The following is a 23451-nucleotide window of genomic DNA, read 5'->3' as shown; positions in this document are numbered from 1 at the left end:
CCACCTGATGTCGGGCCCCCTCCAGATGGTGTCGCCAAGCCTCGAATGCAGCCTTGATAGCCAGCAACTCTTTTTCCCAGATGGTGTAGTTGCGCTCGGAAGGATTGAGTTTCCGGGAGTAGTAAGCGCAGGGAAAAAGTGTGCCGCCATTCGTCGGAGCCTGTAGCAGCACCGCTCCCAGAGCCACATTGGACGCGTCCGTTTCTACCACAAAAGACCGGAGCGGGTCGGGATGCCTCAGGATGGGTTCCGTGACAAAGGCTTTCTTGAGGGCTGTGAATGCTTCTTGCTGCGGGGGACCCCACCGGAACGCAACCTTCTTCCTGAGGAGCTGGGTAAGTGGAGCCGTCAGTGTGGCAAAGCCCGGGATGAAGGTCCGGTAGTAGTTGGCGAAGCCCAGCAGGCGCTGAACATCCTTCACCCGACGAGGGGCTTCCCAGCTACACAAAGCTTCTACTTTGCATGGGTCCATGGCTATGCCCTCGGGCGAGATGATATGCCCGAGGAATTCTATGGAAGTCTGGAAGAAGACGCATTTCTCCAGCTTCGCATGGAGTTGTTGCTCCCGCAAGCGTTGCAGAACCAGACCGACGTGTCGAAGGTGGCTTTCCCTGGACCGGGAGTAAATCAGTATGTCGCCAGGTAGATAACCACGAACCAATCCAACATGTCTCGGAACACATCGTTCATGAAGTGCTGGAAAACGGCGGGAGCGTTGGTCAACCCAAATGGCATGACAGTGTATTCGTAGTGTCCGTATCGTGTGCCGAATGCCGTCTTCCATTCGTCTCCTTCTCGCATCCGCACCAGGTTGTAGGCCCCTCGGAGATCGAGCTTGGTGAAGATCGTGGCCTCCCGCAACCTCTCCAGCAGCTCCGGGATGAGCGGCAGGGGGTAGCGATTCCGCACCGTAATGGCGTTTAGCCGGCGGTAATCACAGCACAGGCGCAAGTCCCCTGTCTTCTTCTTCATGAAGAGGACCGGGGCCGAGAGAGGGGACTTTGAAGGCGGATGAACCCTCGGGCCAGGTTTTTGTCCAGGAAGTCCCTGAGGCGGCCAACTCGGGCTCCGACATGGAATACAGGCGTCCCACAGGCAGTGGTGCGTTGGGCAGAAGGTCCACTGGGCAATCGAGGGGCCGATGCGGGGTAGTCGGTCCGCCTCCTTCTCGCTGAACACGCCGGGCGAAGTCCGTCAGCTCAGGAGGCAAGGTGATGGCAGCGGTGGGGACATTCTGGCCGGCACAGGTGTGGCGGATGTGGTCGACGCACTGCAGACTCGGGAAAGAGATGGCGTTCCGCGACCAGGCCACCTGAGGATCGTGGGTCCGAAGCCAGGCCAACCCAAGGACCAAGGGAAAATGAAGGTCCGCCGTGACATAAAACTGGATCGCCTCCTCATGGTCTCCAATAGCCAGGCGCAAAGGCTGGGTGGCAAATTTAATGGGGCCGGACACCAGTTCTCGTCCATCAATTGTCTCAACCCGCATCGGAGGGTCCACCGGAACCATGGGGACCGCAAACTGGGTCACAAAGGCCTGGTCCATAAAGTTTGTTGTGGCCCCCGAGTCCACCAGCGCATGCGCCTGGAGCCCGTCCGACTGGTTCCCCAACCATATCCGTGTGTCCAGAATCAGATGCCGAGGGGGCCCAGAGTCTACTTCCGCAACGTCCAGTGGGGGCTTAGTACGTGCCCGACCTAGGGTTTCCCCGAGGTCGGGCCTGCCCGCTTCCGATTGGTCACGCTGTGATTCGGGGACCGGCGGGCGTGCCCCACTTCGCTTGGGGCAAGAAGCGCGGCGGCCGGGCTCCCACAGTACAGGCACAATCCACCTTGGCGCCCGGTTCCGCTCCTGGGCTGTCAGGCGAGGTCTGGCCGCTCCCAACTCCATGGGCTCTTCCGCAGCGGTTACAAAACGGGGGTGACCCGGGAGCTGGTGGTGCAGGAGTGGGGTGCAGATGTCAACGGCGGGTCCCGGGGTGCGACGGACGGTCGCCGTTGCAGACGAGCATCGAGGCGGAGACAAGGGCACCAAGTTGTCGAGGTCCGCGCGCCTCCACCGGGCCAGCTCGTCTTGCAATTCCTCTGAGAGTCCCTCCTGAACGCGCCCACCAGCGCTGCATCATTCCAGTCAGAGTCCTGGCACAAAAGACGAAATTCGGCGATGTACTCCTGCAGGGGGCGTTTCCCTTGACGGAGTTCCTTAAGGCGCCTGGTTGCCGTCAGCATTCGAACAGGGTCCTCGTACATGGTGCGCAGGTGCTGCCAAAAACGCTGTTGGTCCGCCAGCAGGGGGCTGTCCTGGAGCAAGAGGGGCGTGGCCCATCGAGCAGCCGAGCCGGAAAGAAGGTTAATCACGAAGGCCACCTTAGCCCGGTCATCTGGGAAATCCTCTGGCCGCATAGCCATGTACAGCTGGCACTGTCCCAAGAAGGTCGGGAACATCTCAGGCTGCCCAGAAAACTTATCCGGCATGGTTATCGGGCACTTGCGACGAGGAGGAGGAGTGGGAGGACGGGGGTGGGGGGCTGCAGGCACATTCCCGGCAGCAAGTTGGCCTGCCAAGTGAGCCACTTGCTGCTGGAGCTGCTGATTAGCCGCTTGTAGCTGCTGTAACTGCTGCTGTACCTGCTGCTGGTCCATCTTTGGTAGAAGATGTTTTAGTCGGGGTCTTGGACAAAATGTTCTGTTTCCCTTCCCCCAATACTCCCAGCAAAGAGTCAGTCAGAGGCCTCCTTTTCTGATTTATTTACATATATATAAATGTCCTGGCTACGTCTACCCACGGGCCTGCCAAGTTTCTGGAGATAACAAGGAAATTACAGATAAGGCCAGAATTACTCACGAATATATTCTTCCCTCCGTTGATACAGATTGCCCGCCCAAATTCATTACTTTGTCCAAGACAAAAAACCAGGAAGTCCCGCCTCCTATTTATAGTCTCTGCAGATGTCACTGCATGACAATTATGACTTGGCTTTGTCCCAACCCTTCCGCTGCTGCGCACGTCAATCACGTCTTCGTAATCTTGCATCACTCCAAAACTGTTCTTGGGGTGTTGCCAAATCAGAAGAAGGCTCGGGAGAATCAGGCCTTGCCGGCCCCTCCTCCTCCCTTTGAGTGGGTGCCAGGGAGGGAGAGGGCTCAAGAGAAGCAGGGCTTGCCAGGTCTTCTCCCTCACTTTCTGAATCATCCGAGTCCAGGAGTCTGGGTCCAGGAACCTGGGTCACAACAGTATTTCACCCCTGAACCCAAACCATTCAAGGTTGGGGACCACATATATCTATCCACAAAGTTCCTACAATCCTTACAACCGTCTAAGAAACTGTGACCTAAATTCATTGGCCCATTCTCCATCACTAGAATCATGAGCCCTGTCAAAGCAGAACTCCTCCTTCCTAAGACGCTTAGGCAGGTTCATCCAGTGTTTCACTGCAGCCTACTCAAGCCAGAAATCACTTCAAAAGTCAGACCCCCTTCACCCACACCTCCAACCCCCATTATGGTGGAAGGAGAACAACATTTTGAAATCAAAGATGTCCTTGACTCCTACTCTCACCACCGCTCCACACAACATTTAGTGGCATGGAAACACCTACCATCCTCTCAGAACGAATGGGTAGCCAAAAAACATGTAAAAGACTCTACACTGTTAAGGAAATTCCACCTGAAATACCCACACAAACCATCCTAAATCTTAATGTATTATATGTTTATGTCTTTCTAGATGGATTTTCCATTTGTCTGAGGAAGGCAATATGTCAGATCCGTGTATCTGCCATTCTTTGTGGAAGAAGGGGGGGATTTGGAGTTGTCACATTTAGTTCTTTTCCTATGTGTCCTAAGTATCCAATTTCTTGCCTGGTCCTCTCTGTATAAACTTTAACCTGTTTTATAACCGTTGCCTGGCGCCAGGAATGCCTAAAGAATTCTCACACCTTGGGAAATGAAAGGGGGGGGAAACAAGTGGATTGTAAGATGACCCTGAGAAGCTCTTCGTATCTGTTTCTCAGAGAGGCTGGTACAATTCATCTTCACACTGGAGGATTGGTCGGAATCCACATCGGAAGGTGGGGAGGGGGTTCCTAATTTCCTTTATCCTGAACTGCATGCCCTGAGGGATTCCAGTGCCTGCTTTGAGTTTTGACTTGCTTTCATCATTTTCAATAAAAGATTTCTTTTGAAATACAAACTTCTCAAGAGTTCATACTTTCTTGGAAGGTAGGTGGGGAGAAGCTGGTCCTTACACTAGGAAAAAGACACAAATTGAATAAATAATTCCAAATGCTAATTACTTTGTTAGCCTGTATTAAATGAAGTCAGGGCAGGGTAGTTTGTAGCATGTTCAACTAGAATGTGGGAGATCCAGGCCTAAATGCCTAATTGCTTATTATATTCTATATATTCTTTAGCAAATTATCCCGTCTCTCTCTAGCGCTAAACTATTTCACAAATTTCAAATGAGAACAAGGGAGAGAAGGAAAGGCAACTATATACAGTGAAATGAAATTTTGAGTAACAAAGATATAAATAATGTATGTTAAAAATCACATTCTTTAAAAATATGTTTTCACTACAGGCATATATAACCTTTTTTTTTTTTGCTATAAAAGACCAATTTATTTTCTTACAATTAAATAAAGAGATACTTACTGTGCTGATTAATAAGCATGCGAAATGAGATGCGATTGGTATAGAATCTGTCTAAAAAATATTGAATATTACTGCTCACAAAAGGATCAAATCCATACTTTTCTTTGTATTCAATAACTCCTTGGGCCATGGTAGGAACAACATCATTGTGTCGATTCCTGACTTTAATTAAGATATCTAAAAAGCTGCAGAGAAAAAAAATAGAAACAAAAGTATTACAGTTACTGTTATTTTCACATTTTAGATAGTGGTAACAGCTTCAAAACATTCATTCACAATTCAGAACCATAAAGTTTGTTGAAAGAAAAGTTTGAACAAAGTTGTCCAGTATGTTAATGAAAACTTATATTGTGCAATAGTTGTAGAATTAAAAATGATATTCTTGTTGCCCTATAGTTTTAAAATAAAACTGATATACCATATATGTCCCAAAGGTGCTTTTTTCAGGAAGCAACTGGACTTTTTTTTTTTTTGAAGACGTTCCCTTGTCATGCAAGAAGCTTCTTCAGCTCTGACTGGATAGTGGGGAATGGAAGGACTTATATTCCTTGCAGACAGCTGGTCATTTGCATTCTTTTAGAGAGTCCACAAACTTTTAGCTGTGCACTTTGGGTTGACTAGTATGAACAGATTTTCCAAACAAAATTACAGATTACAGGAATTATTTGCACTTCAGTTTGAAATGCAGACAACATAGATTCATCCCCAACAACCTGAGCCTGTCTTCAACAGGGAAGGGACACAGGGCAGAACACATCCTGCAGCCAAGAAGCCTCCACACCCATTTGTAGTATTCAGGTGACCCTGAGGACACAGATAAACCTTCAAGTGGCATTAACGACTCTATAAAAGAATGCAAATGCCCAACTGTCTGCAAGGAATATAAATCTTTCCATTAACCACCATCCAGTCAGAACCGAAGAAGCTTTTTGCATGAGAAGTGAAATGTCTTCAAAGAAAAAACAAGAAAGTCCAGTTGTCTCCAACAAAAAGCACCTTTGGAACAACCCTGACCTGGATGACAGAGAATCTCCATAGATATACCATATACCATATTTTTCGCTCCACAAGACGCACTGGACAATAAGACACAACTAGGTTTCAAGGAGGAAATGAAGAAAAAAAAATGAATCTGGAACGCCATCTCAATGTGCATATGGCGCGCTGAATATGGAGCAGCAGTGTAGTTTGGGCAGGAGATGGAGCCTGAGAGGACCAGAGATAGGTATCCTTTCATGTGCCAGCTCTGCCTATTGACTCCTGCACTCCGGTGGGGTTCAGCACTGTAAAAGGACCCAGCTGCTACAGGCTGGCTGCGATATTTTCTCCATAATACACACAGACATTTCCACCCACTTCTGGGAGGAAAGAAGTGCACCTTATGGACTGAAAAATACAGTAGTCTGCATGACGAATTTGAGAAAGCTATTAGGTAATTACTGAATATTTTCAGAATTGCACATTATTAGTATTAGATTTATTTTAGTAATTAGTTCAAAGTAATTTTGAATTTTGAAAATTTGAATCATTGTGAATAATGTCTACAAATTGTAGCTGGAAACTAACAATGTTTCAGGCAATTAAAAAAAAAGAAATGTAGAAGAAAAATTGTATGCAAAAATAAAAAATGATCAGGTTCTACAGTTAGCAGATCAGATCTACATTTTCACTAAATGAAGCTGGATAAGTTCATTGTTGGAAACATGATGGCTAGAGAATAATGGACAAATAATTACATTATCTACTTATATTACATGAAAAAAATGACAATTTCAATATACAATTTCAATATACAAATAGTCATAATCCTGGGTAATTATTAGCTGTTAGTGGTATAATGCATAAATACATAGTCAAGAGTACAAAGATGGCTTTCTATGAGCATTCTGATTAGTATTAGCAACTTTGTTTTCTCAAATTATCTTAACATCATAGGAATAGTAAATGTTAATAACATACAAATAGTATTAGACCCAGCAGCCATTATTCATGAAAAGTAAGCTTTCTTTTTAAAAAAAACACACACATAAAGCTGACTTTAAGTTTCACTTCTCCTATCAGAAATTTCTTTTTGCCTGGAGTGAAGAAATGCAAATATAACCTTTTCTATCCAGTAATAAAATCGAATCAATTTTCCTTGCAGGTATTTTTCTAGTATATATTTCTGATTGCAAGAGAGTATTGCTTTCTAAGATTCCTTACTTGCCTTTTTCTTCATCTGATCAGTGCAGCTTAAGTAAGGTTGAAAATTCCTCATGCAGTCTTCAAATGATTTATTACTCTAAGAATAATAACTGAAAAAGCTGAACAGTAATACTAAATCCCAAAACTTTATATTGATTAAGGAGTATTTAAACTACTCACTTTTTATTTTAGTTTTATTTTATTTATTTTGTCACAACAATATGTATAAGTATCATACAAAAAGATTATATAGTGTATAAACATATATATGAGTAAATATTAGGAGGAATAAGTATGTGTATATATATATATATATATATATATATATATATATATATATATATATATATATATATATATATATATATATATATGTTTTCTGAGGTTTATATATATTTGTAGATCTTTGGTTATTCGGGTTTTCTCCCGCGTAAAATTGGAAGTGTCTTGGCGAGAAAACAAATATATATATATATATATATATGTTTTCTGAGGTTTTCACGGGTGTTTGTATATAGGTCTTTGGTTGTTCGGGTTTTCTCCCATGTAAAATTGGAAGTGTCTTGGCGACGTTTCGACGAAGTCTCATTCATTTCATCTTCAGGCTTCAGCTTCAGGTTCTGGGAGCAATGTAATCGCAGCTGTTTCTTCCTTTTAACTGCTAGTGGGGTTTGAACTGATTGGGTGGGAGCTTGGCTGTGCTCTGATTGGATGGGGTTTTTCTGTGCTCTGATTGGATGGGGGTGTCCTGTGTTGGTGGGGCTTGGTTGTGCTCAGTCTAGTCTGTGCTGCAGGGGATTTGAGCTGGTGAGCTGCATAGCTGTTGTTTGGCTTTGTGGTCGTATACATCTTCATAGTGGGTGTCAGTCTGCTGCATGTATGGATTGGAGGGTTTGAAATGGCTAATGTTGCAGCTGCGGTCTGGCTTCTGGTCCTTGGTCGTGCTTCATGATCAGTGTGGGTTTGGGTCTGCTTTCTGGGTGGATGTGTGGTGACATCCTGTGTGGATCTTGTGAGTGTGGGTCTGGTGTCATTCCTCGTGTTAGGGACTCGTTTGTCAATAAGGGCGGGTTTCAAATGGCTGGTAGGCGGAGGTGTCATCTCATTTGTTCATGCTGTGTGGCGTTTATCTCAATGGCTTCTCTGATTATTCTGTTGTTAAAGTGTTCAGTTTTGGCGATAGTTCTGGTCTTTTTAAAGTCAATATCATGTCCTGTGACTTTAAAGTGTTGGACCAGGAAGAAGTTAGTTCCTCTTTTGAATGAGTTCTTGTGTTCTTCAATGCGCACTTATTCTTCTGTTGGTTTGTCCAATGTATGTGGTGGGGCAGGCGGTGCATGGGATTTCATATACTCCTTGATTTTCTAACTCAATTTTGTCTTTGGGGTTTCTTAGGATGGTGGATATTTTCTGTTTGTGCAGAATGCTGTCTTGATGTTGTGTTTGTGGAGGATCTTGCTGATTCTGTCTGTGGTGCCTTTATATATGGGAGGAGGGCTGTGCCGTTTTCTTGTTCTCTGTCTTGGATTTTAGTGGGGGTTCTTTTGGATTAGCTTGGTAATCTTATTTGTTTGGAATCCATTGGATGTTAGTACGTTAGTGAGAGTGTCTAGTTCGGGTTTTAGGTGTTGTTCATCAGCTAAGCATTTTGTTCTGGAGATGAGTGTCTTGGCTACGGAGTTGATCTGTGCTGGGTGGTGGTGTGAGAGTGCGTGCAGATAGCAGTTTGTGTGTGTTTTCTTCTGGTAGATGGTGTGTCCTAGGGAGCCATTGGGTTTTCTGTAGACTAAGACATCCAGGAAGGGAAGTTGGTTATTAACTTCTGTTTCCATGGTGAACTGTATTTTGGGGTGTAGGCTATTGAGGTGTGTGAGGAAGTTGTCAAGTTTTTCTTTCCCGTGTGGCCAGATTATGAAGGTGTCATCTACATATCTGAGCCAGAGTTTGGGTTTGTGATCAGATTTTTCTAGAGCTTGGGTTTCAAAGTGTTCCATGTAGAGATTGGCAATGACAGGTGAGAGGGGTGATCCCATGGGTGCTCCTTCTACTTGTTTGTATTTTTGTCCATTATATATATATATATATATATATAAAGAAGAAAAAGAAAAACAATAGGACAGGAACGGTAGGCACGTTTGTGCTCTTATGCATGCCCCTTATGGTCCTCTTAGGAATGGGGTGAGGTCAATATTAGAAAGCTTTTGGTTAAAGCTTTTGGGATTAAGGGAAGAGACCACAGAGTCAGGTAAAGTATTCCAAGCACTGATGATTCTGTTACAGAAGTCATATTTTCTACAATCTAGATTAAAGCGGTTAACATTGAATCTATTGGTTGCTCTTGTATTATTGCAATTAAAGCTGAAGTAGTCTTTAACAGGAAGGACATTACAATAGACGATTCTATGACTTTGCTAGAGTCTTTGAGGAGGGTATTTTTGAACATGGAATAAAATGGACTTGTTTGGAGAAAAGGTCAGTCACAACCCATATAACAGTATTGCCTGAACTTTCAGGTAGTTCCACTATGAAATCCATGGATATTTCTTTTCATGGGGTTCCTGGCCTGGCTACCGTTTGAAGTAGCCCAGGAGGTTTTCCTGGAGGCCTTTTGGATGATGCGCAAACAGGGCAACTTGCTACATATGCTTGGATGTCTTTTTTAAGACTTGGCCACCAAAATTGTCTTTTAAGAAGATGCAAGGTTTTTACAAATCCAAAATGTCCTGCCATTTTGGCATCATGGCATCGTTGTAGGATGGTTTCTCTGAGTGATAGAGGAACATATAGTTTCATTCCAATCCAAGCTAGTCCATCACAGAGCGTGCATTCATGGGAATGCGCTAAGTACCAGTCATCGGAGTTTAAAGCTTCTTTAAACGACTTGGTCAGTTCATCTGGGAATGATGGTTTGGCTTTGGAGTGGCTTCGAGTTATAGCCGGGGCTGCTAACTGTTGAACGGGAAGTATTGGCTGAACCACGTCGGAGCGAGTGCAATTGTATTGGGGCAAACGTGAGAGAGCATCCGCTAAAAAATTTTTCCCCCCAGGAATGTAATGTAGAGTGAAATTAAAGCGGTTAAAATATTGAGCCCAGCGGGCTTGTTTAGGTGAAAGTTTTCTAGGAGTTTTCAGGGCTTCTAGATTTTTGTGATCAGTCCAAACTTCAAAAGGATGATTTGAACCCTCTAAGAATTGTCTCCATGTGCGTAGGGCCCAATGAACTGCAAATGCTTCTTTTTCCCAAATAGCCCACCGTCTTTCAGTTTCAGTCAATTTTCGAGAAGTGAAAGCACAAGGTTGTAGTTTACCATCAACATTGTTTTGGAGTAAAACGGCTCCGACTGCTACATCACTGGCATCCGCTTGTATCACAAAAGGAACATCCATGTCGGGGTGTTTTAAAATAGGTTCAGCGGCAAACAGTCGTTTCAACTTTTCAAACGCTGCTTGACATTCCATTGTCCATTCGAGAGGTAATGATGGTTTGGGTTTTGTGTCTCCTTTAGTTTTCAAGAGGTTGGTTATTGGTAAAGCAATTTGAGCAAAGGAGGGGATGAATTGACGATAAAAATTTGCGAATCCTAAAAAACTTTGCAGCTGCTTGCGTGTGCGTGGGGGGGCCCATTCCAAGACAGCTTTCACTTTTCCCGGATCCATTTCTAATCCATCAGCTGAAATGCGATACCCTAAGTAGTCTATTTTAGTTTGATGGAAATCACATTTGGATAGCTTGCAATACAGTTCTGCAGATAATAACTTTTTGAGAACAGCTCTTACTAGTTTAATATGTTCTTCCATTGTTTCTGTATAGATAAGTATGTCGTCAAGGTAGACAAGAACCCCTTTAAACAAATGCTGATGGAGTATTTCGTTTATCAGCTGCATAAAAACTGCGGGAGCCCCCTGCAGTCCAAATGGCAGTACTCGAAACTGGAAACATCCTAGTGGACAGTTGAAAGCGGTTTTCCATTCGTCCCCCTCCTTTATACGAACTCTGTAGTAAGCTTCTCGCAGGTCCAATTTGGTGAAGAACTTTCCTTTCGCTAAATGTGCTAACATATCTTTCATGAGCGGCATGGGGTATATGTTTTCGGCGCACACTGCGTTTAGGTTCCAATAGTCAACTATCAGACGAAAGGAGCCATCTTTCTTTTCCCGGAACATCACTGGCGCAGCCACGCGAGGCCTAGCCAGCTGGATAAAGCCCCGCTCTAAGTTTTTGTCTATGAATTTACGTAGCTCCTCCAATTCCTTTTGGGTCATGGGGTAAGCTTTTGGTTTTGGAAGCTTTACCCCCGGAAGGATGTCTATAGCACAGTCAATAGGCCTATGGGGAGGAAGAACGTCTGATGCTTTCTCACTAAAGACTTCTCGCAAGTCCCAGTATTCCTTAGGTATCCTCTCCTCCCTGTCTATCCGCTCAACCATTGCCCCCAACGTATCTTGGAACATGGCCACAGTCGATCTCTCCTTGGGTTCCCCTTTTTCCCTTTTTAATGTTCTTGAGCGGAAACGTAAGACTCCCGTTCTCCAGTTAATATGGGGGTTCCATTTCCGCAACCATGACAGCCCTAGCAGCAAGGGTTGGTCCATCCCTGGGGCTACTATGAAGTTTAGAATCTCGCGATGGTCTCCTATTATCATTTCTATGGGTTCTGTTACGAAATGGGCGGGTCCTCCCCCTGCCACAGAGCCATCCAACTGGGCAAACGCTATGGGCTTACTTAGGGTTCTCAATTTTAGTTCCATTTTTTCTACTAGTTCGGGACTGATCATGCATCTAGTACATCCAGAATCTAGTAGTGCAAGCATTTCCCCCTTATTACCCGAAGAGGGTACATGCAGGTTGACTGGAATGTCCAAGGGGCCCCGTGTCCAACTCACCAGAAGGTCTTCATCGGACTCTGACGTGGTTTTACTGTCATCAGTATCGGTTGATGCTTCACAATCCTCCTTGATGGGCGTGCCCTTCTTGGCAACGCCCTCCCCCACTTTTGCCGGCTTTCGCGCCTTAGCAGCTGGTTTCACTGGTTCCTTTTCACCACCAGAGGTCGTGCTTGGCACCAACTTCACCCGACAGTCGGCTGCTCGGTGGCCTTCTTTCCCACATCTGTAGCACGCAGTCGAACGTTGTCTCCCACCCTCCGATCTAGGGACGTCCCTATAAGCGCCTCCAGGAGAATGGGCAGGGTACAGTCCTCCAGTGCGCAGTCTTCTGCCACGGTCCTTCACTAGTTCGATTTCCATCTCCGCTGCCAGGGTGTACCAGCCGTACAACGTGGTTGGAGAGGCTCGTGCCCGACACAGTTCATAGAGATCTCCATTCAGACCATCTTTGTAAATGTCCACAAGGGTCACCTCCGACCACCCTCTCATCAAGGGAACTAAATCACTGAACTCCTGGCTGTAATCAGCCACCGGTCTCCTCCCTTGCCTGATGGTTTTCATTCGACCTTTGGCCTTCTGCTCTGCCAGGGGGTCCTCAAACCTCCTCCTCAGTGCAGTAATAAAATGCTCGTAGTTTTGCAGTAATGGGGAGTGGTTGGTATATAGCGACACAAGCCATGCAGCTGCTCTTCCTGTCAAGTTGTGGGTCACAGCTCTAACTTGTGCTGCCTGTGACCAATAATCTTCCCCCCAGTCTATCATGTGGTCATTCACTATCGCCAGGAACAGTTCCAGCTCCTTGGCATTTCCATCAAATTTCTCTGATATGGGGGGAATTTTTGGCTTTTTCCTTCCCCTGCGCAGCCTCGCTTGGTCAGCAGGTGGCATGCGTTCTCTACCCAATTCAGCTGCCTCTGGGAAAGGGTTTTCTAGCTCTGGGCCTTCTGAAATCTCTCCGCCCTGGGAAACTCCTCCATCGGGCCCCTTGGTAATTTCTTCCTCCTCTTCTCCCTCCCACCTGGAGGACCGAATAGGGGATTCATACCTTTGGCGAGCTGCTTGTCTTTCTTTCACTTCGCGGAAAAGGCGCAAGGCCTCCTCCAACTGGAGCTTGTCCCTTATCTCTTGTTCTGCTTCCGAAAGTCTTTCCTTCCCCTTTTTTTTCCTTTTTGTCACTCCAGAGGGAAGCTCTTCTGTGTCTGGTTTCCAACCTTTCTCTTCCAGCTTTAATTGCTCTATCCACCGAGCTCTGCAATCTTCCAGCTCAGGGTTAAAAGTGTCAGCAGAAATTCCTCCGGACGCCTCCCCCGGCTCAGCCGGCAGCTGGCCTTCCATCACATTTTTTCTATCTCCCACCTCGGTATTGCGGTTGCAATCCTGGTTGGTCAACATGCTGAGGAGATCCAACTTAATGTCAGACTGCCTCTGATTATAACTAGGAAAGAATTCACCTTGACTTCATTTGCAATAAAGAAAAGTACTTTTACTAGTTACAGTCTTGATAGCAGCTTAGTAAAGTTGGATCTGAGACAAAATATGGCTAACATATCATATCCCCCCAATTGTCCCTCCTCCTTCAGGAGGTCAGGCTGGTCTGGTCCAATGCCAGCTCCTTCTCGGCCCCTCGTGGTAATCTTCTTCCACAGGTCTCTAGTTGTCAATCATCTTAGGAATGCAGTTTCTGTTGGAAAAGCACTCTTAACACTCAGCCGTTAATCACCCCTCCCACACTGTTATGTCAGCCGACATTCTTAATAGGCCCCTTTCCCTTACCCTGTATGGTGCTATGATACATCTCATTTCCTTAACTGTTTTATAATATAGAAATAAACATTTCACATTCTATCTACTGATATAAATTGCACAAAAGTATACGAAGATTGGAGTGGAGGCTGACATTTAGGTCTTGTCGAAGGCGGCGGAGTTCCCAGTTTTCTAAGCCTAGGATTTCAAGTCTGGTGGGATAAGGTATTTTGTTGTTTTCAGAGGAATGAAGAACTCTTCTTGTAAAATATTTCTGGACACGTTCAATTGTATTGATGTCAGAAATGTGGTGAGGGTTCCAGACAGGCGAGCGGTATTCTAGAATTGGTCTAGCAAATGTTTTATATGCTCTAGTTAGTAGTGTAGTGTTTTTGGAGAAAAAGCTACGCAAGATTAGGTTTACAACTCTTAGAGCCTTTTTTGCTATGTAGTTGCAGTGGGCTTTGGCACTTAGATCATTTGAAGGTCTTTAACAGGGTGGGGGTCATCTGCAAGGTAAGGTCCATCAAGTATGTACTTAGTGTTTGGGTTCTTTTTTCCAATATATAAGACTGAGCATTTGCTGGTTGAGATTTGGAGTTGCCAAGTTTTAGACCAAGCGGTTAGATGATCAAGGTCTTTTTGAATGGTAGATGTATTGTCTGTGGTGTTAAATATTGTCTGTGGTGTTAAATAAGAAGGCACTTGGCGTGCCCTCTTCAAAATTACTTAATGCTTAAAGATTTAGTTAGATTAGAACCTGCTGATTCTATGAGGATTTGATAATGTCAAAAGAAGTCCAATTTTCTACTTTGATGCTTCAAATTAAGAAAATAGAAGTATACAGAAAATGTGAATTTAAAAGATTTTTTTTTTCTAAAAAACAAAGATATGCCAAATAGGAATATGATACACAGCAATATAACTGGATCCCGTGATTTTTATAACATACTTTCAAAGCCAAAGTATGAAAAACCCACTCTTAGTAGACTTCACAATGTTTTTCACAAAGGCATTTGACTTGTAGCAGTTTGTGCTTATGCTTAGTCTTATCTATGCTCTTTGAATTAAATTTATCCAAACTATTTAATCCTATGCTCATTGAAAGCTTTAGCTCAAGAAGGGAAAGCAAATAGTTTCAATATATTCTTATATTTATTTGTTTAATTTTTATTTATTAAACTCAATCTAGTTCTTATATCTTTCTGAGGTAATTTCACCTGAAACTGCAGTATTGATTTCTCCACTTTAAACAAGATCAAGCTCCTAATTAGAAATACACCAGTATTGCATAATTTGTTCTAATACAATAATTAAAAATTATTACAATTAAAAAATTAATTAAAAAATACTCATTGAAGTATTGCAAGCTTTCTGAACTATAAGACTAAACTCAGCAAGTTCCACATACTGATTTCATGTTTAAACATCTTTCTTTACTTACTTATCTAAAACATGTGGATCTTCAGGACTTTTATTTTCATACTCTAAAAGCTCAAGAAAGCTCTGCATATACCTGAAACATAGAAGAATAACATATTTGATATTTGCATATTAAATTTGCGGACACCAACCTGGAGGGAAATTGCCAACACTCTAGCTGGTAGACTCAAGATTTAGAAGAGTCTTGACGGTCTTGAAAACTGGATTCTATCCAGCAAGATGCAGTTCAGTAGTGAGAATGGTCCTGCACTTAGGAAGGAAAATTCAAATGCACAAGTATAGAATAGGTAGTACCTGGCTCAACATTAGAGGGATTTAGGTGTCCTAGTGCAGTGTCCCCAATCCCTGGGCTGTGGCTTATTCACAACCGGCCATCATATGTGCACACGCACAGCTCAATTTGTGCAAGTTGGGCTGCACACACGTGCCCCAGCCCACCAAATGCATGGCACAGTTCCCCTCTCTCTCCTGCCAGGCCACCAAGTCACAACCACCATTTAAATATTAGTCAGCAGTATGATGCAGCTGTCAAAAAGCCAATGCAATGTTAGGTACATCAACAGAGGGTTAGCATCAAGATCACAAAAAGTGATAGTAAGTGCTATATACTGCACTAGGCATACTGCATTCAGTTCTGGTTGTCACAATACAAAAGATATTGAAATACTAGAAAGAGCAAAGAGAAGATGATAAGGGGTCTGAAGACTAAATAGCATGATAAACAGTTAAGGAAACTAGGGATGTCTAGGGAGGACATGATAGCTGTCTTTCAGTACTTGAGGGGTTGTCACAGGGAGGACAGGACAAGAAGCAATAGGTAATGATTTATTTTTCAGAGTGAAGAAGTCAAAAATTTACTCTAGAACTTTTTCTGATCATAGTCCGGTTTGGATTGAGCTAGATCGGGAAAAGGAGGCCAGGAGGTCGTGGAGGATGAATGAGAATTTGTTTAAATATGAACAAAATGTAAATGAATGTAAAACTCAAATGAAGGAATTTTTTTCTTTGCATATGGATAAGGGGACATCTATAGAGATAGTTTGGGACACCAGCAAGGCTTATTTATTTATTTATTTATTTCAACTTTATATGAGGGGAATTTTATTAGATATGAATAATAAATATAGAAATAGATTGCAGAAAAAGCGAAAAGAATTAGAAGAGGAAATTAAAAGGAAGGAGCAGTTATTGGTATGTAATCCAAGAGATAGTAAAATAAAAGAGTCAATAAATATATTAAGAGGTCAATTTAATATGTTAATGGCTGATCAGGTGGCAACTAATTTACAATATGCAAAGCATAATTTGTTCAATAATACTAATAAACCTGGAAGGTGGTTAGCATATTTATTAAGAAAGAAACAGAAACGATATATAATTGATAAAATAGAATATAGAGGTAAGGAAGTATATCAGCAAAACTTGATTAAAAAAGCCTTTTTAGAATATTATGATTAATGATAAATATATAGATAGATATTTACAGGACCACGGTATCTTAGAAATTACAGTAGATCAAAGGGAAGAGTTGAATCAATTAATTTATTCAGAGGAAATAGTGTTTGCAATTAAGCACCTTAAAGCGAATAAAGCATCAGGTACAGATGGTTTGACAACTACTTATTATAAAAATTTACAAAATGAGATGATTGTACCACTTAAGGAGTTATTCAACAGAATACAAAGGGGAGGAGAAGCTCCTCCCTCATGGAGGACAGCTTTTATTTCATTAATACCTAAAGAAGATTGAGATGGTGTTAAACCAGAGAATTATAGGCCAATATCGCTTTTAAATACTGATTATAAGATATTTGCTAAGATATTAGCAAATAGATTGATGCCACTGATGACTCAATTAATACATAATGATCAAACAGGATTTATTAAGGGGAGACAGATGAGATATAATATGAAACGAACTGTAAATTTACTTGAATATTTGGAAAGAAACAGCCAGGTTTCAGCAGCACTCTACTTTTTGGATGCGGAAAAAGCTTTTGATAGATTGGATTGGCAGTTTTTGTTTAAAGTAATAGAAAAAATGCAATTTGGGGATTATTTTATTCAAGCAATTAAGGCTATATATCAAAAGCAAACAGCTCAAATAATAGTAAATGGTGGATTTATATTGAGAAAGGGACTAGACAAGGATGTCCCAAGTCACCGTTATTATTCATTCTAACTTTGGAAATATTATTGAGTAATATACGTGGTTTAGATCGAATAAAAGGAATTAGAATTAAAAATCAAGATTATAAATTAAGAGCGTTTGCAGATGATCTGGTTGTTTCTTTATCTCAACCAATACATTCAGCTGTATATCTAAAGGAGACAATTGATCAGTATAGTAAGGTATCTGGGTTTAAAGTGAATCAACAGAAGACAAAAATGATAATTAAAAATATGAATACACATCAGAGAGAAGAACTAGAAAGAATAACTAGATATGAAGTAGTTAAAAAGGTTAAATACCTAGGAGTATATATTACAGCATCGAATGTAAAGTTATATAAAAATAATTATGAGGTATTGTGGGGAAAAGTAATTAAAGAAATGGAGAATTGGAAGAAGTTACAATTATCATTGTTGGGAAGAGTGGCAGCTATAAAAATGAATGTTTTGCCTAGATTTTTATTTTTGTTTCAAATGATTCCAATATTGAAGAAAGATGCAAATTTACAAGAATGGCAAAAAGGGATTAGTAATTTTGTATGGAAGGGTAAAAAACCGAGAATAAAGTTAAAAATAATGCAAGACGTTAGGGAAAGAGGGGGTTTAAAAATGCCTAACTTGAAATTGTACTATGATGCAGTTGCTTTAGCTTTAATTTCTGATTGGATTAATTTAACAGAGGAAAGGATTTTGAATATAGAAGGTTATGGTTTGTTATATGGATGGCATGCATATGTAATATATGACAAGAAAATTGATAAGATATTTAAGAATAATATGGTCAGAAGTGCTTTGTTGAGGGTTTGGAAAAAATATCATTATAAGTTAGATGGAAAGATACCAATATGGACTATCCCCAGACATATGATAGAGAATATAAATATATTACAAAAAATGGAGGTTATCACTTAACAAAGAGCTTTTGACTATGGAAAAAGGGGAATTACAGTTAAAATCTAGGGATAAATTGAGGGATGAAGGGAGAAATTATACGTGGTTCCAGTATGGACAATTGCAATCTAGATGGAAAATAGATCAGAAAATTGGTATAAGGCAAAGTGATGATAACTTGGTAAAACAAATAAAAGATCAAGGTCAACAGCATATAAAGAGATTATATAATGTATTGGTTGAAATTGATTCAGAAATGGAGTTGATTAAAGATTATATGGTAAAATGGGCACAAAATTTTCAACAACCTATAATGTTAGAAACATGGGGAAAATATTGGGTGAGGAATGTTAAATTTACGCAAGCACAAAATTTAAGAGAAAATTTTTATAAAATGTTTTATAGATGGCATTTAGATCCTAAAAAACTGTCATGTATGTATCTAAATGTGAAAGCAAAATGTTGGAGATGCGATTGTGAGGATGCTACCTATTATCATATATGGTGGACTTGCAAAAAAGTTAAAACTTTTTGGATTAAAATATGGTGGATTATGCAAAACATTTTGAAAAAGAAGATCAAGTTTGTTCCACAGTTCCTTTTATTAGGAATAATTCCAGATTGCACTGTTATAGAGGCAAAACTGATTTTGAATTTAATAACTGCTGCAAGACTATTGATTGCACAATATTGGAAGAAAGAAGACTTACCTACAATTGGAGAATGGATTAGTAAAGTATCAAATTTAGCAGAAATGGCAAAAATTTCTCCCTACTTGAAAGAATATACACAAGAAAAATATATTTTGGAATGGAAAAAGTGGATTGATTATATTCAAAATAAGTATCAGATTAAAAAATACCAATTACTTTTTCAGTGAAGTTAGGAATTGCTATGTATTAGAGTTTAAGAAAGAAAGGAATTGATAGTGTGATGGTGTGAAATGGAATATGTTTGATGTTATATTTTAGATTATGTTTGTTAGTTACTATATCCTGTATTCTGTTCTGGGAAGTCTCGGGGGGGAGGGGGGAAATGGGGGAGGGAAGGGGAAGATTATAAATTGATTGCCATTGTACAGGAATAATGGTAGAATTAAACAAGTTGGAATGGTGTAAAGTCGGGGCTGCTCAGTAACCATTCCGGAAGGGAAAGGGTAAGGAAAGAAGAGTAAAGAAGGAAGAAAGTTGGCAGGCAGGTAGGAAAAAAGGGAGGGAGAAGAAAGGATAGGAGGAGGAGAAGGAGGGGAAGATAGAGGGTTAGAAAGGATGGAAGTGAGAAGTGGGAAAGAGGTGGGGAAGTAGGAAAGCGAGGAGAGGATGGTGGGGAAAGTAGAAGAAGGATGAGAAGAGTAGGAAGGATTAAGGAAGGGAGTGGCGACTAAGCAGGCCTGATTGAGCATAATCTGAGTATAGGATCGATTGTTGGATAAGTGATTGTACTGTACACTGGTTAAATTGTGGGAATTATTATGGAAAATTTTTAAAAAATTGCCCCCCCCCCAAAAAAAGAAGCAATAGGTAGAAGTTCATTAAAGACAGATTCAACCTGGAACTAATGAGAAATTTCCTGACAATGAGAACAATCATTCAATGGAACAGCTTGTCTCCTGGAATTGTAATAGGGGTTTGACTAGAAGACCTCCAAGGTCCCTCCCAGCCCTATGATTTAATAAAATTATTTTGGAAAAGAAATAAAAAATTCAGCTTCCCCCAGAAGTTAGTAAAGCTGTAAATGTACATCCTAAGGATGGACAACTTTTTGCTGAGAAAAGTACTCAACCTGGAATAGGAGAAATGGAAGGTTCTGATGGATAGAACAATTTTTCAAAGCAAATAAGGCATAACACAAGTATCGAAATTGAGTTGATTTTTTTTTACACAGAAGTTAACCAAGATAACAATCATAGCTATCATAATTTTTAATATGAGAGACCAATATTTCCAATATTATTTGTATAATATTCTGTAATAGAGTGAGCTATAACATGAACGTTATCATGTGATTTGAATGTTGGTAATGCCCGTAAGTAGGGACAGGTTGTCAAGCATCCACATCACACATCCGCATCACACTCACATGATGTTGTGTGTGCACACATGCTTTGTGATGGTCGGAAGTGCTTTACAGGCCTTAAAGCATCCTTTCCAAGGCTATTAAGCTGGACAATTGTTAAGTTACCAGTCATTAAGCAAGGACTTATAAAGAAAAATATTTTTAAAAGAAAGGTCAACTTAACATAATATAAATTATCTTCAGTGGCAAAGGATAATCTTAGATAATCCAGTAAAATTACATAATTAATACATCCATGCATCCATGTTGATGTTGTTATTGTTAGTTGCGAAGTCGTGTCCGACCCATCGCGATCCATCCATGTTGATACATATAAACAAAATTATTTTAAATGTCTTGTAGCAGATTAAAAAAAGAGTTAGAAAATGAGGGAAACAGTATAAACAAGGAATAGTTTCTACAAATAAGGTCAGGGGAATTGAGCTTTCCTAAAAGGAAAGAAGTAAAAATGCATATGGGAAGGCCCAGTCAAGTACAGAACAGAGCAGAAACACAGCAACTGAATTAATTATAAGCAAATACAGTATGGTATAACTAATTTTTGTTGTACAACTCATGTTTATTTGATTGCTCTTATTTTAATGAGCACTTACCAACTTTGTACTAGCTTAACAGAAGGTCTATTCAACAAGTTGTCAGGCAACAAATTTACTTCTCTCATTGTATTAGCAAGTCGCACAGGAAGCTCTTTTCTCAGGAACATGTATGATGTTTTCTCACATGCATTATCACGCCCTGTGGAAAGAAAAGAATTTTATATTTTCATATTCTTGAAACATTCTTAGATAATACAAATAAGATATTAAAATATGATTTATCAGCACTTTATGATTGTAAGTTTTCTTCTTGGTTACTAAATATGATTTCAATCTGATTATAAGAATTCTGTATCAAGCTTAACATCATTCATGGCTATGGCTGTTTTATTGCAGCTTCTTTTGTTACCCAATTATGTCATTTTGTAAAGGATGAAGATCTGGAAAATATAATGAACTTCGGTGACTAAAATCTGATATGTAAAATATAAACATACATTGCAATTCCATCCGAATTATCAACTACAACAAAATCATCAGCTATAAGAATTTCTTACCATATGTCACATATTGTCGTGAGCTAAAAACATATTTATTCACTCAAGCAGGACTGGCATAAATAGTTGATTTTAAATTGGGGTTTTAGTGATTTTAAATTTTTAATTTTTTTAAATTATCGGCCGTTTATTAATAGTTTCTTTTAATTTCTTTTAATTGTATATATTCTGTATTTTATTCCGGTTGTACACCGCCCTGAGTCCTTCGGGAGAAGGGCGGTATAAAAATCTAATAAAATAAATAAATAAATAAATATTGTAACCATTAAAGGTTTAAAGGTTTCACCTCTCCAGTCGTGACCAACTCAAGAAGTGGGGTGCTCAGCTCTGATTCTCAACCAAGGGAACCTACATTGCCTGACAACAGCAATAGTGCTTAGACTTATATACCGTTTCACAGTGTTTTACACCCCTCTCTAAGCTGTGTACAGAGTCAGCATATTGCCCCCAACAATCTGGGTCTTCATTTTACCAACCTCAAAGGATTGAAGGCTGAGTCAACCTTGAGCTGGTGATATTCAAACTGCTGAACTGCTGGCAGAATTCTAGCCTGTGGTTAGAATTGCAGGCTAAGCTGAGTCATCATGCCACCCAACGCAATGATTAAGGCAACTGAGTGCAATAGAACAGCCACAATGCTCTGAACTTCTAATCCTGTGTATCAAGAATTTTAATAGACTATTTCCTATTTAATGTACAAATGTACAAGAAGGTCCTCTCCTGAAGTTCTCAAAATCTAGATAAACTCACTTAAGATAATGCACTTTAATTAGCTTCCATTTGCTTCTAATGAAGATTGGATTCAACATCATAAATTGTTTATATCATAAATTGTTTATATAATTGTTTATATACCTCACCTGTGTTAATTGACATTCAGGATATAACTCTAATGATTAACAACAAATCTGTGGTTTAAATTACTTCTTTTCAAAACAAATATTAGAAGGTTTTAATAGGTTTTAATAGTACAATATTTGATTTTGTCTCTATGCAGATGGTTTTGTAAGTGGATAGTTTTAGGAATGGACAGATAGGTTAATTCATTGTTCAATTTCTCTATAATGATAGTTAGACTAGTATCACAGTACACATATATATGCCAACAAACTCCATGTACTTCTGCATGTTTGCTCTAGGATAAACCAATGGTTCTGGGTGGAAAAGAATGTGAGAAAAGAAAATGTGCTTTCTGAAAAAAGTAGTCTTAAAATCCTAGGGACACTTCAAAAGTTAGATATCCTAAAATATTTCCATTGAAGTTAATGATAATTAAGGGTTGTACTATGTGCCTCATCGACATGAAATTTAATGAGCCTTTAGCTTTAACCTTGTTATGACTTTAAAGTATAATCTTATGTACTCAGCTAAGAAGCTTAATAGGGCTTGTTCTCAGTCAAGTAGATATTGGATTGTAACACTATCTTCAAATTATCAAAAATCCCTTAAAATGTATTCATTGTTCCTATAAGGAAACTTAATCATTCTATACAGTATAAAGTCAGACATTTAGATTTCAGATTAGAGACTATACCAACTTTCATTCCTCTCACTCACCTCTTTTAATAGCAGACACCACCATAGTAATATTGAAAAAAGCCATGTGAACTCAGACCTAAGTTTTACCTTAAAGAGCTTGTCAGTATTCCATTTTATGGAAAAGAAAGATTGCAAATGCATTAGTCAAAGTCACACGGTACTGATTAACTTATGTTCTTGCAGCCCAAGAAATAATGTTAAAAGCATTGCTATGCATATAATAACTAAGATTTGCAATTTGAAAAATCCTTAAGTCTAGTGCAACTGGTACAATCAAGGTCACACTTTTTAAGGCAGTCCCATTATAATCAGTCCAACAGCACATCGTTCAGCATCTGTTCACAGAAAAATGTACAATGGTAGGATACAACGCAGTTAGTTATTTTTTTTTAAATTTTGTTTATTGTTTTAATGTGATACACAATCTGACAAACACACAACATATAACATATCAATATATCCTATTTCTAAACAGCGTTTCTTAGTGGTCGTCTTTCGTTTTTATACCTTTCCCTCCAAAGCACATTTGTTATTTTATTTTCTTTCTTATCCCCTTTTCTTTATTTACATTAAATTATCTTAATACTAATAGCTTTACTTTTCTATATTCTTATATATTTATTATTTACATATTATACATTTCTAATACATTCTAATTTCTCCCCTTTATGTTTTTCCTTTATTTCTAGACTCAAGCCATTCATACCATTTATTCCAGATTATATAATAATCTGTCTCTTCTTTCTCTTTAATTTCTTTTGTTAACTTGT

At 40.2% G+C, this 23451-nt stretch overlaps 2 protein-coding genes across 6 annotated transcripts in view; both read right to left on the bottom strand.

The window, feature by feature from the left end:
* Positions 1–23451, bottom strand: part of PDK3 (pyruvate dehydrogenase kinase 3) — a 117122-nt gene that overhangs the window by 60465 nt on the left and 33206 nt on the right. For 4 of the 5 annotated variants that reach the window (XR_009155420.1, XM_058185943.1, XM_058185946.1 and 1 more), the window contains 3 exons: positions 20643–20784; positions 14912–14983; positions 4654–4838 (listed from right to left, as the gene is read on the bottom strand). Coding sequence is in view for 4 of the 5 variants with exons in the window: in XM_058185943.1 (XP_058041926.1) it covers positions 4654–4838; positions 14912–14983; positions 20643–20784 (399 nt within the window). In the remaining variant the exon portion in view is untranslated. The remainder of the gene's footprint in view (positions 1–4653; positions 4839–14911; positions 14984–20642; positions 20785–23451) is intronic. The other variant, XM_058185945.1, reaches the window with a different exon arrangement.
* LOC131199783 (uncharacterized) lies at positions 8586–20636 on the bottom strand. The gene is made up of 2 exons (XM_058185942.1): positions 15042–20636; positions 8586–13405 (listed from the first exon to the last, which is right to left on the bottom strand). The coding sequence occupies exon 2, from the start codon at positions 13114–13116 to the stop codon at positions 9385–9387; it is 3732 nt and encodes a 1243-aa protein (XP_058041925.1). The 5' UTR covers positions 13117–13405; positions 15042–20636; the 3' UTR covers positions 8586–9384.

This window comes from Ahaetulla prasina, chromosome 5, assembly GCF_028640845.1.
Source record: "Ahaetulla prasina isolate Xishuangbanna chromosome 5, ASM2864084v1, whole genome shotgun sequence".
Classification (NCBI taxonomy): domain Eukaryota; kingdom Metazoa; phylum Chordata; class Lepidosauria; order Squamata; family Colubridae; genus Ahaetulla; species Ahaetulla prasina.
The sequence above is the reverse complement of the archived record's forward strand: the minus strand, read 5'-3'. Positions and strand labels throughout refer to the sequence as shown.

What these genes read in the sequence shown, in the direction of transcription:
- LOC131199783 (XM_058185942.1), bottom strand. Translation starts at nt 13,116, where the DNA reads ATGTTGACCAACCAGGATTGCAACCGCAATACCGAGGTGGGAGATAGA.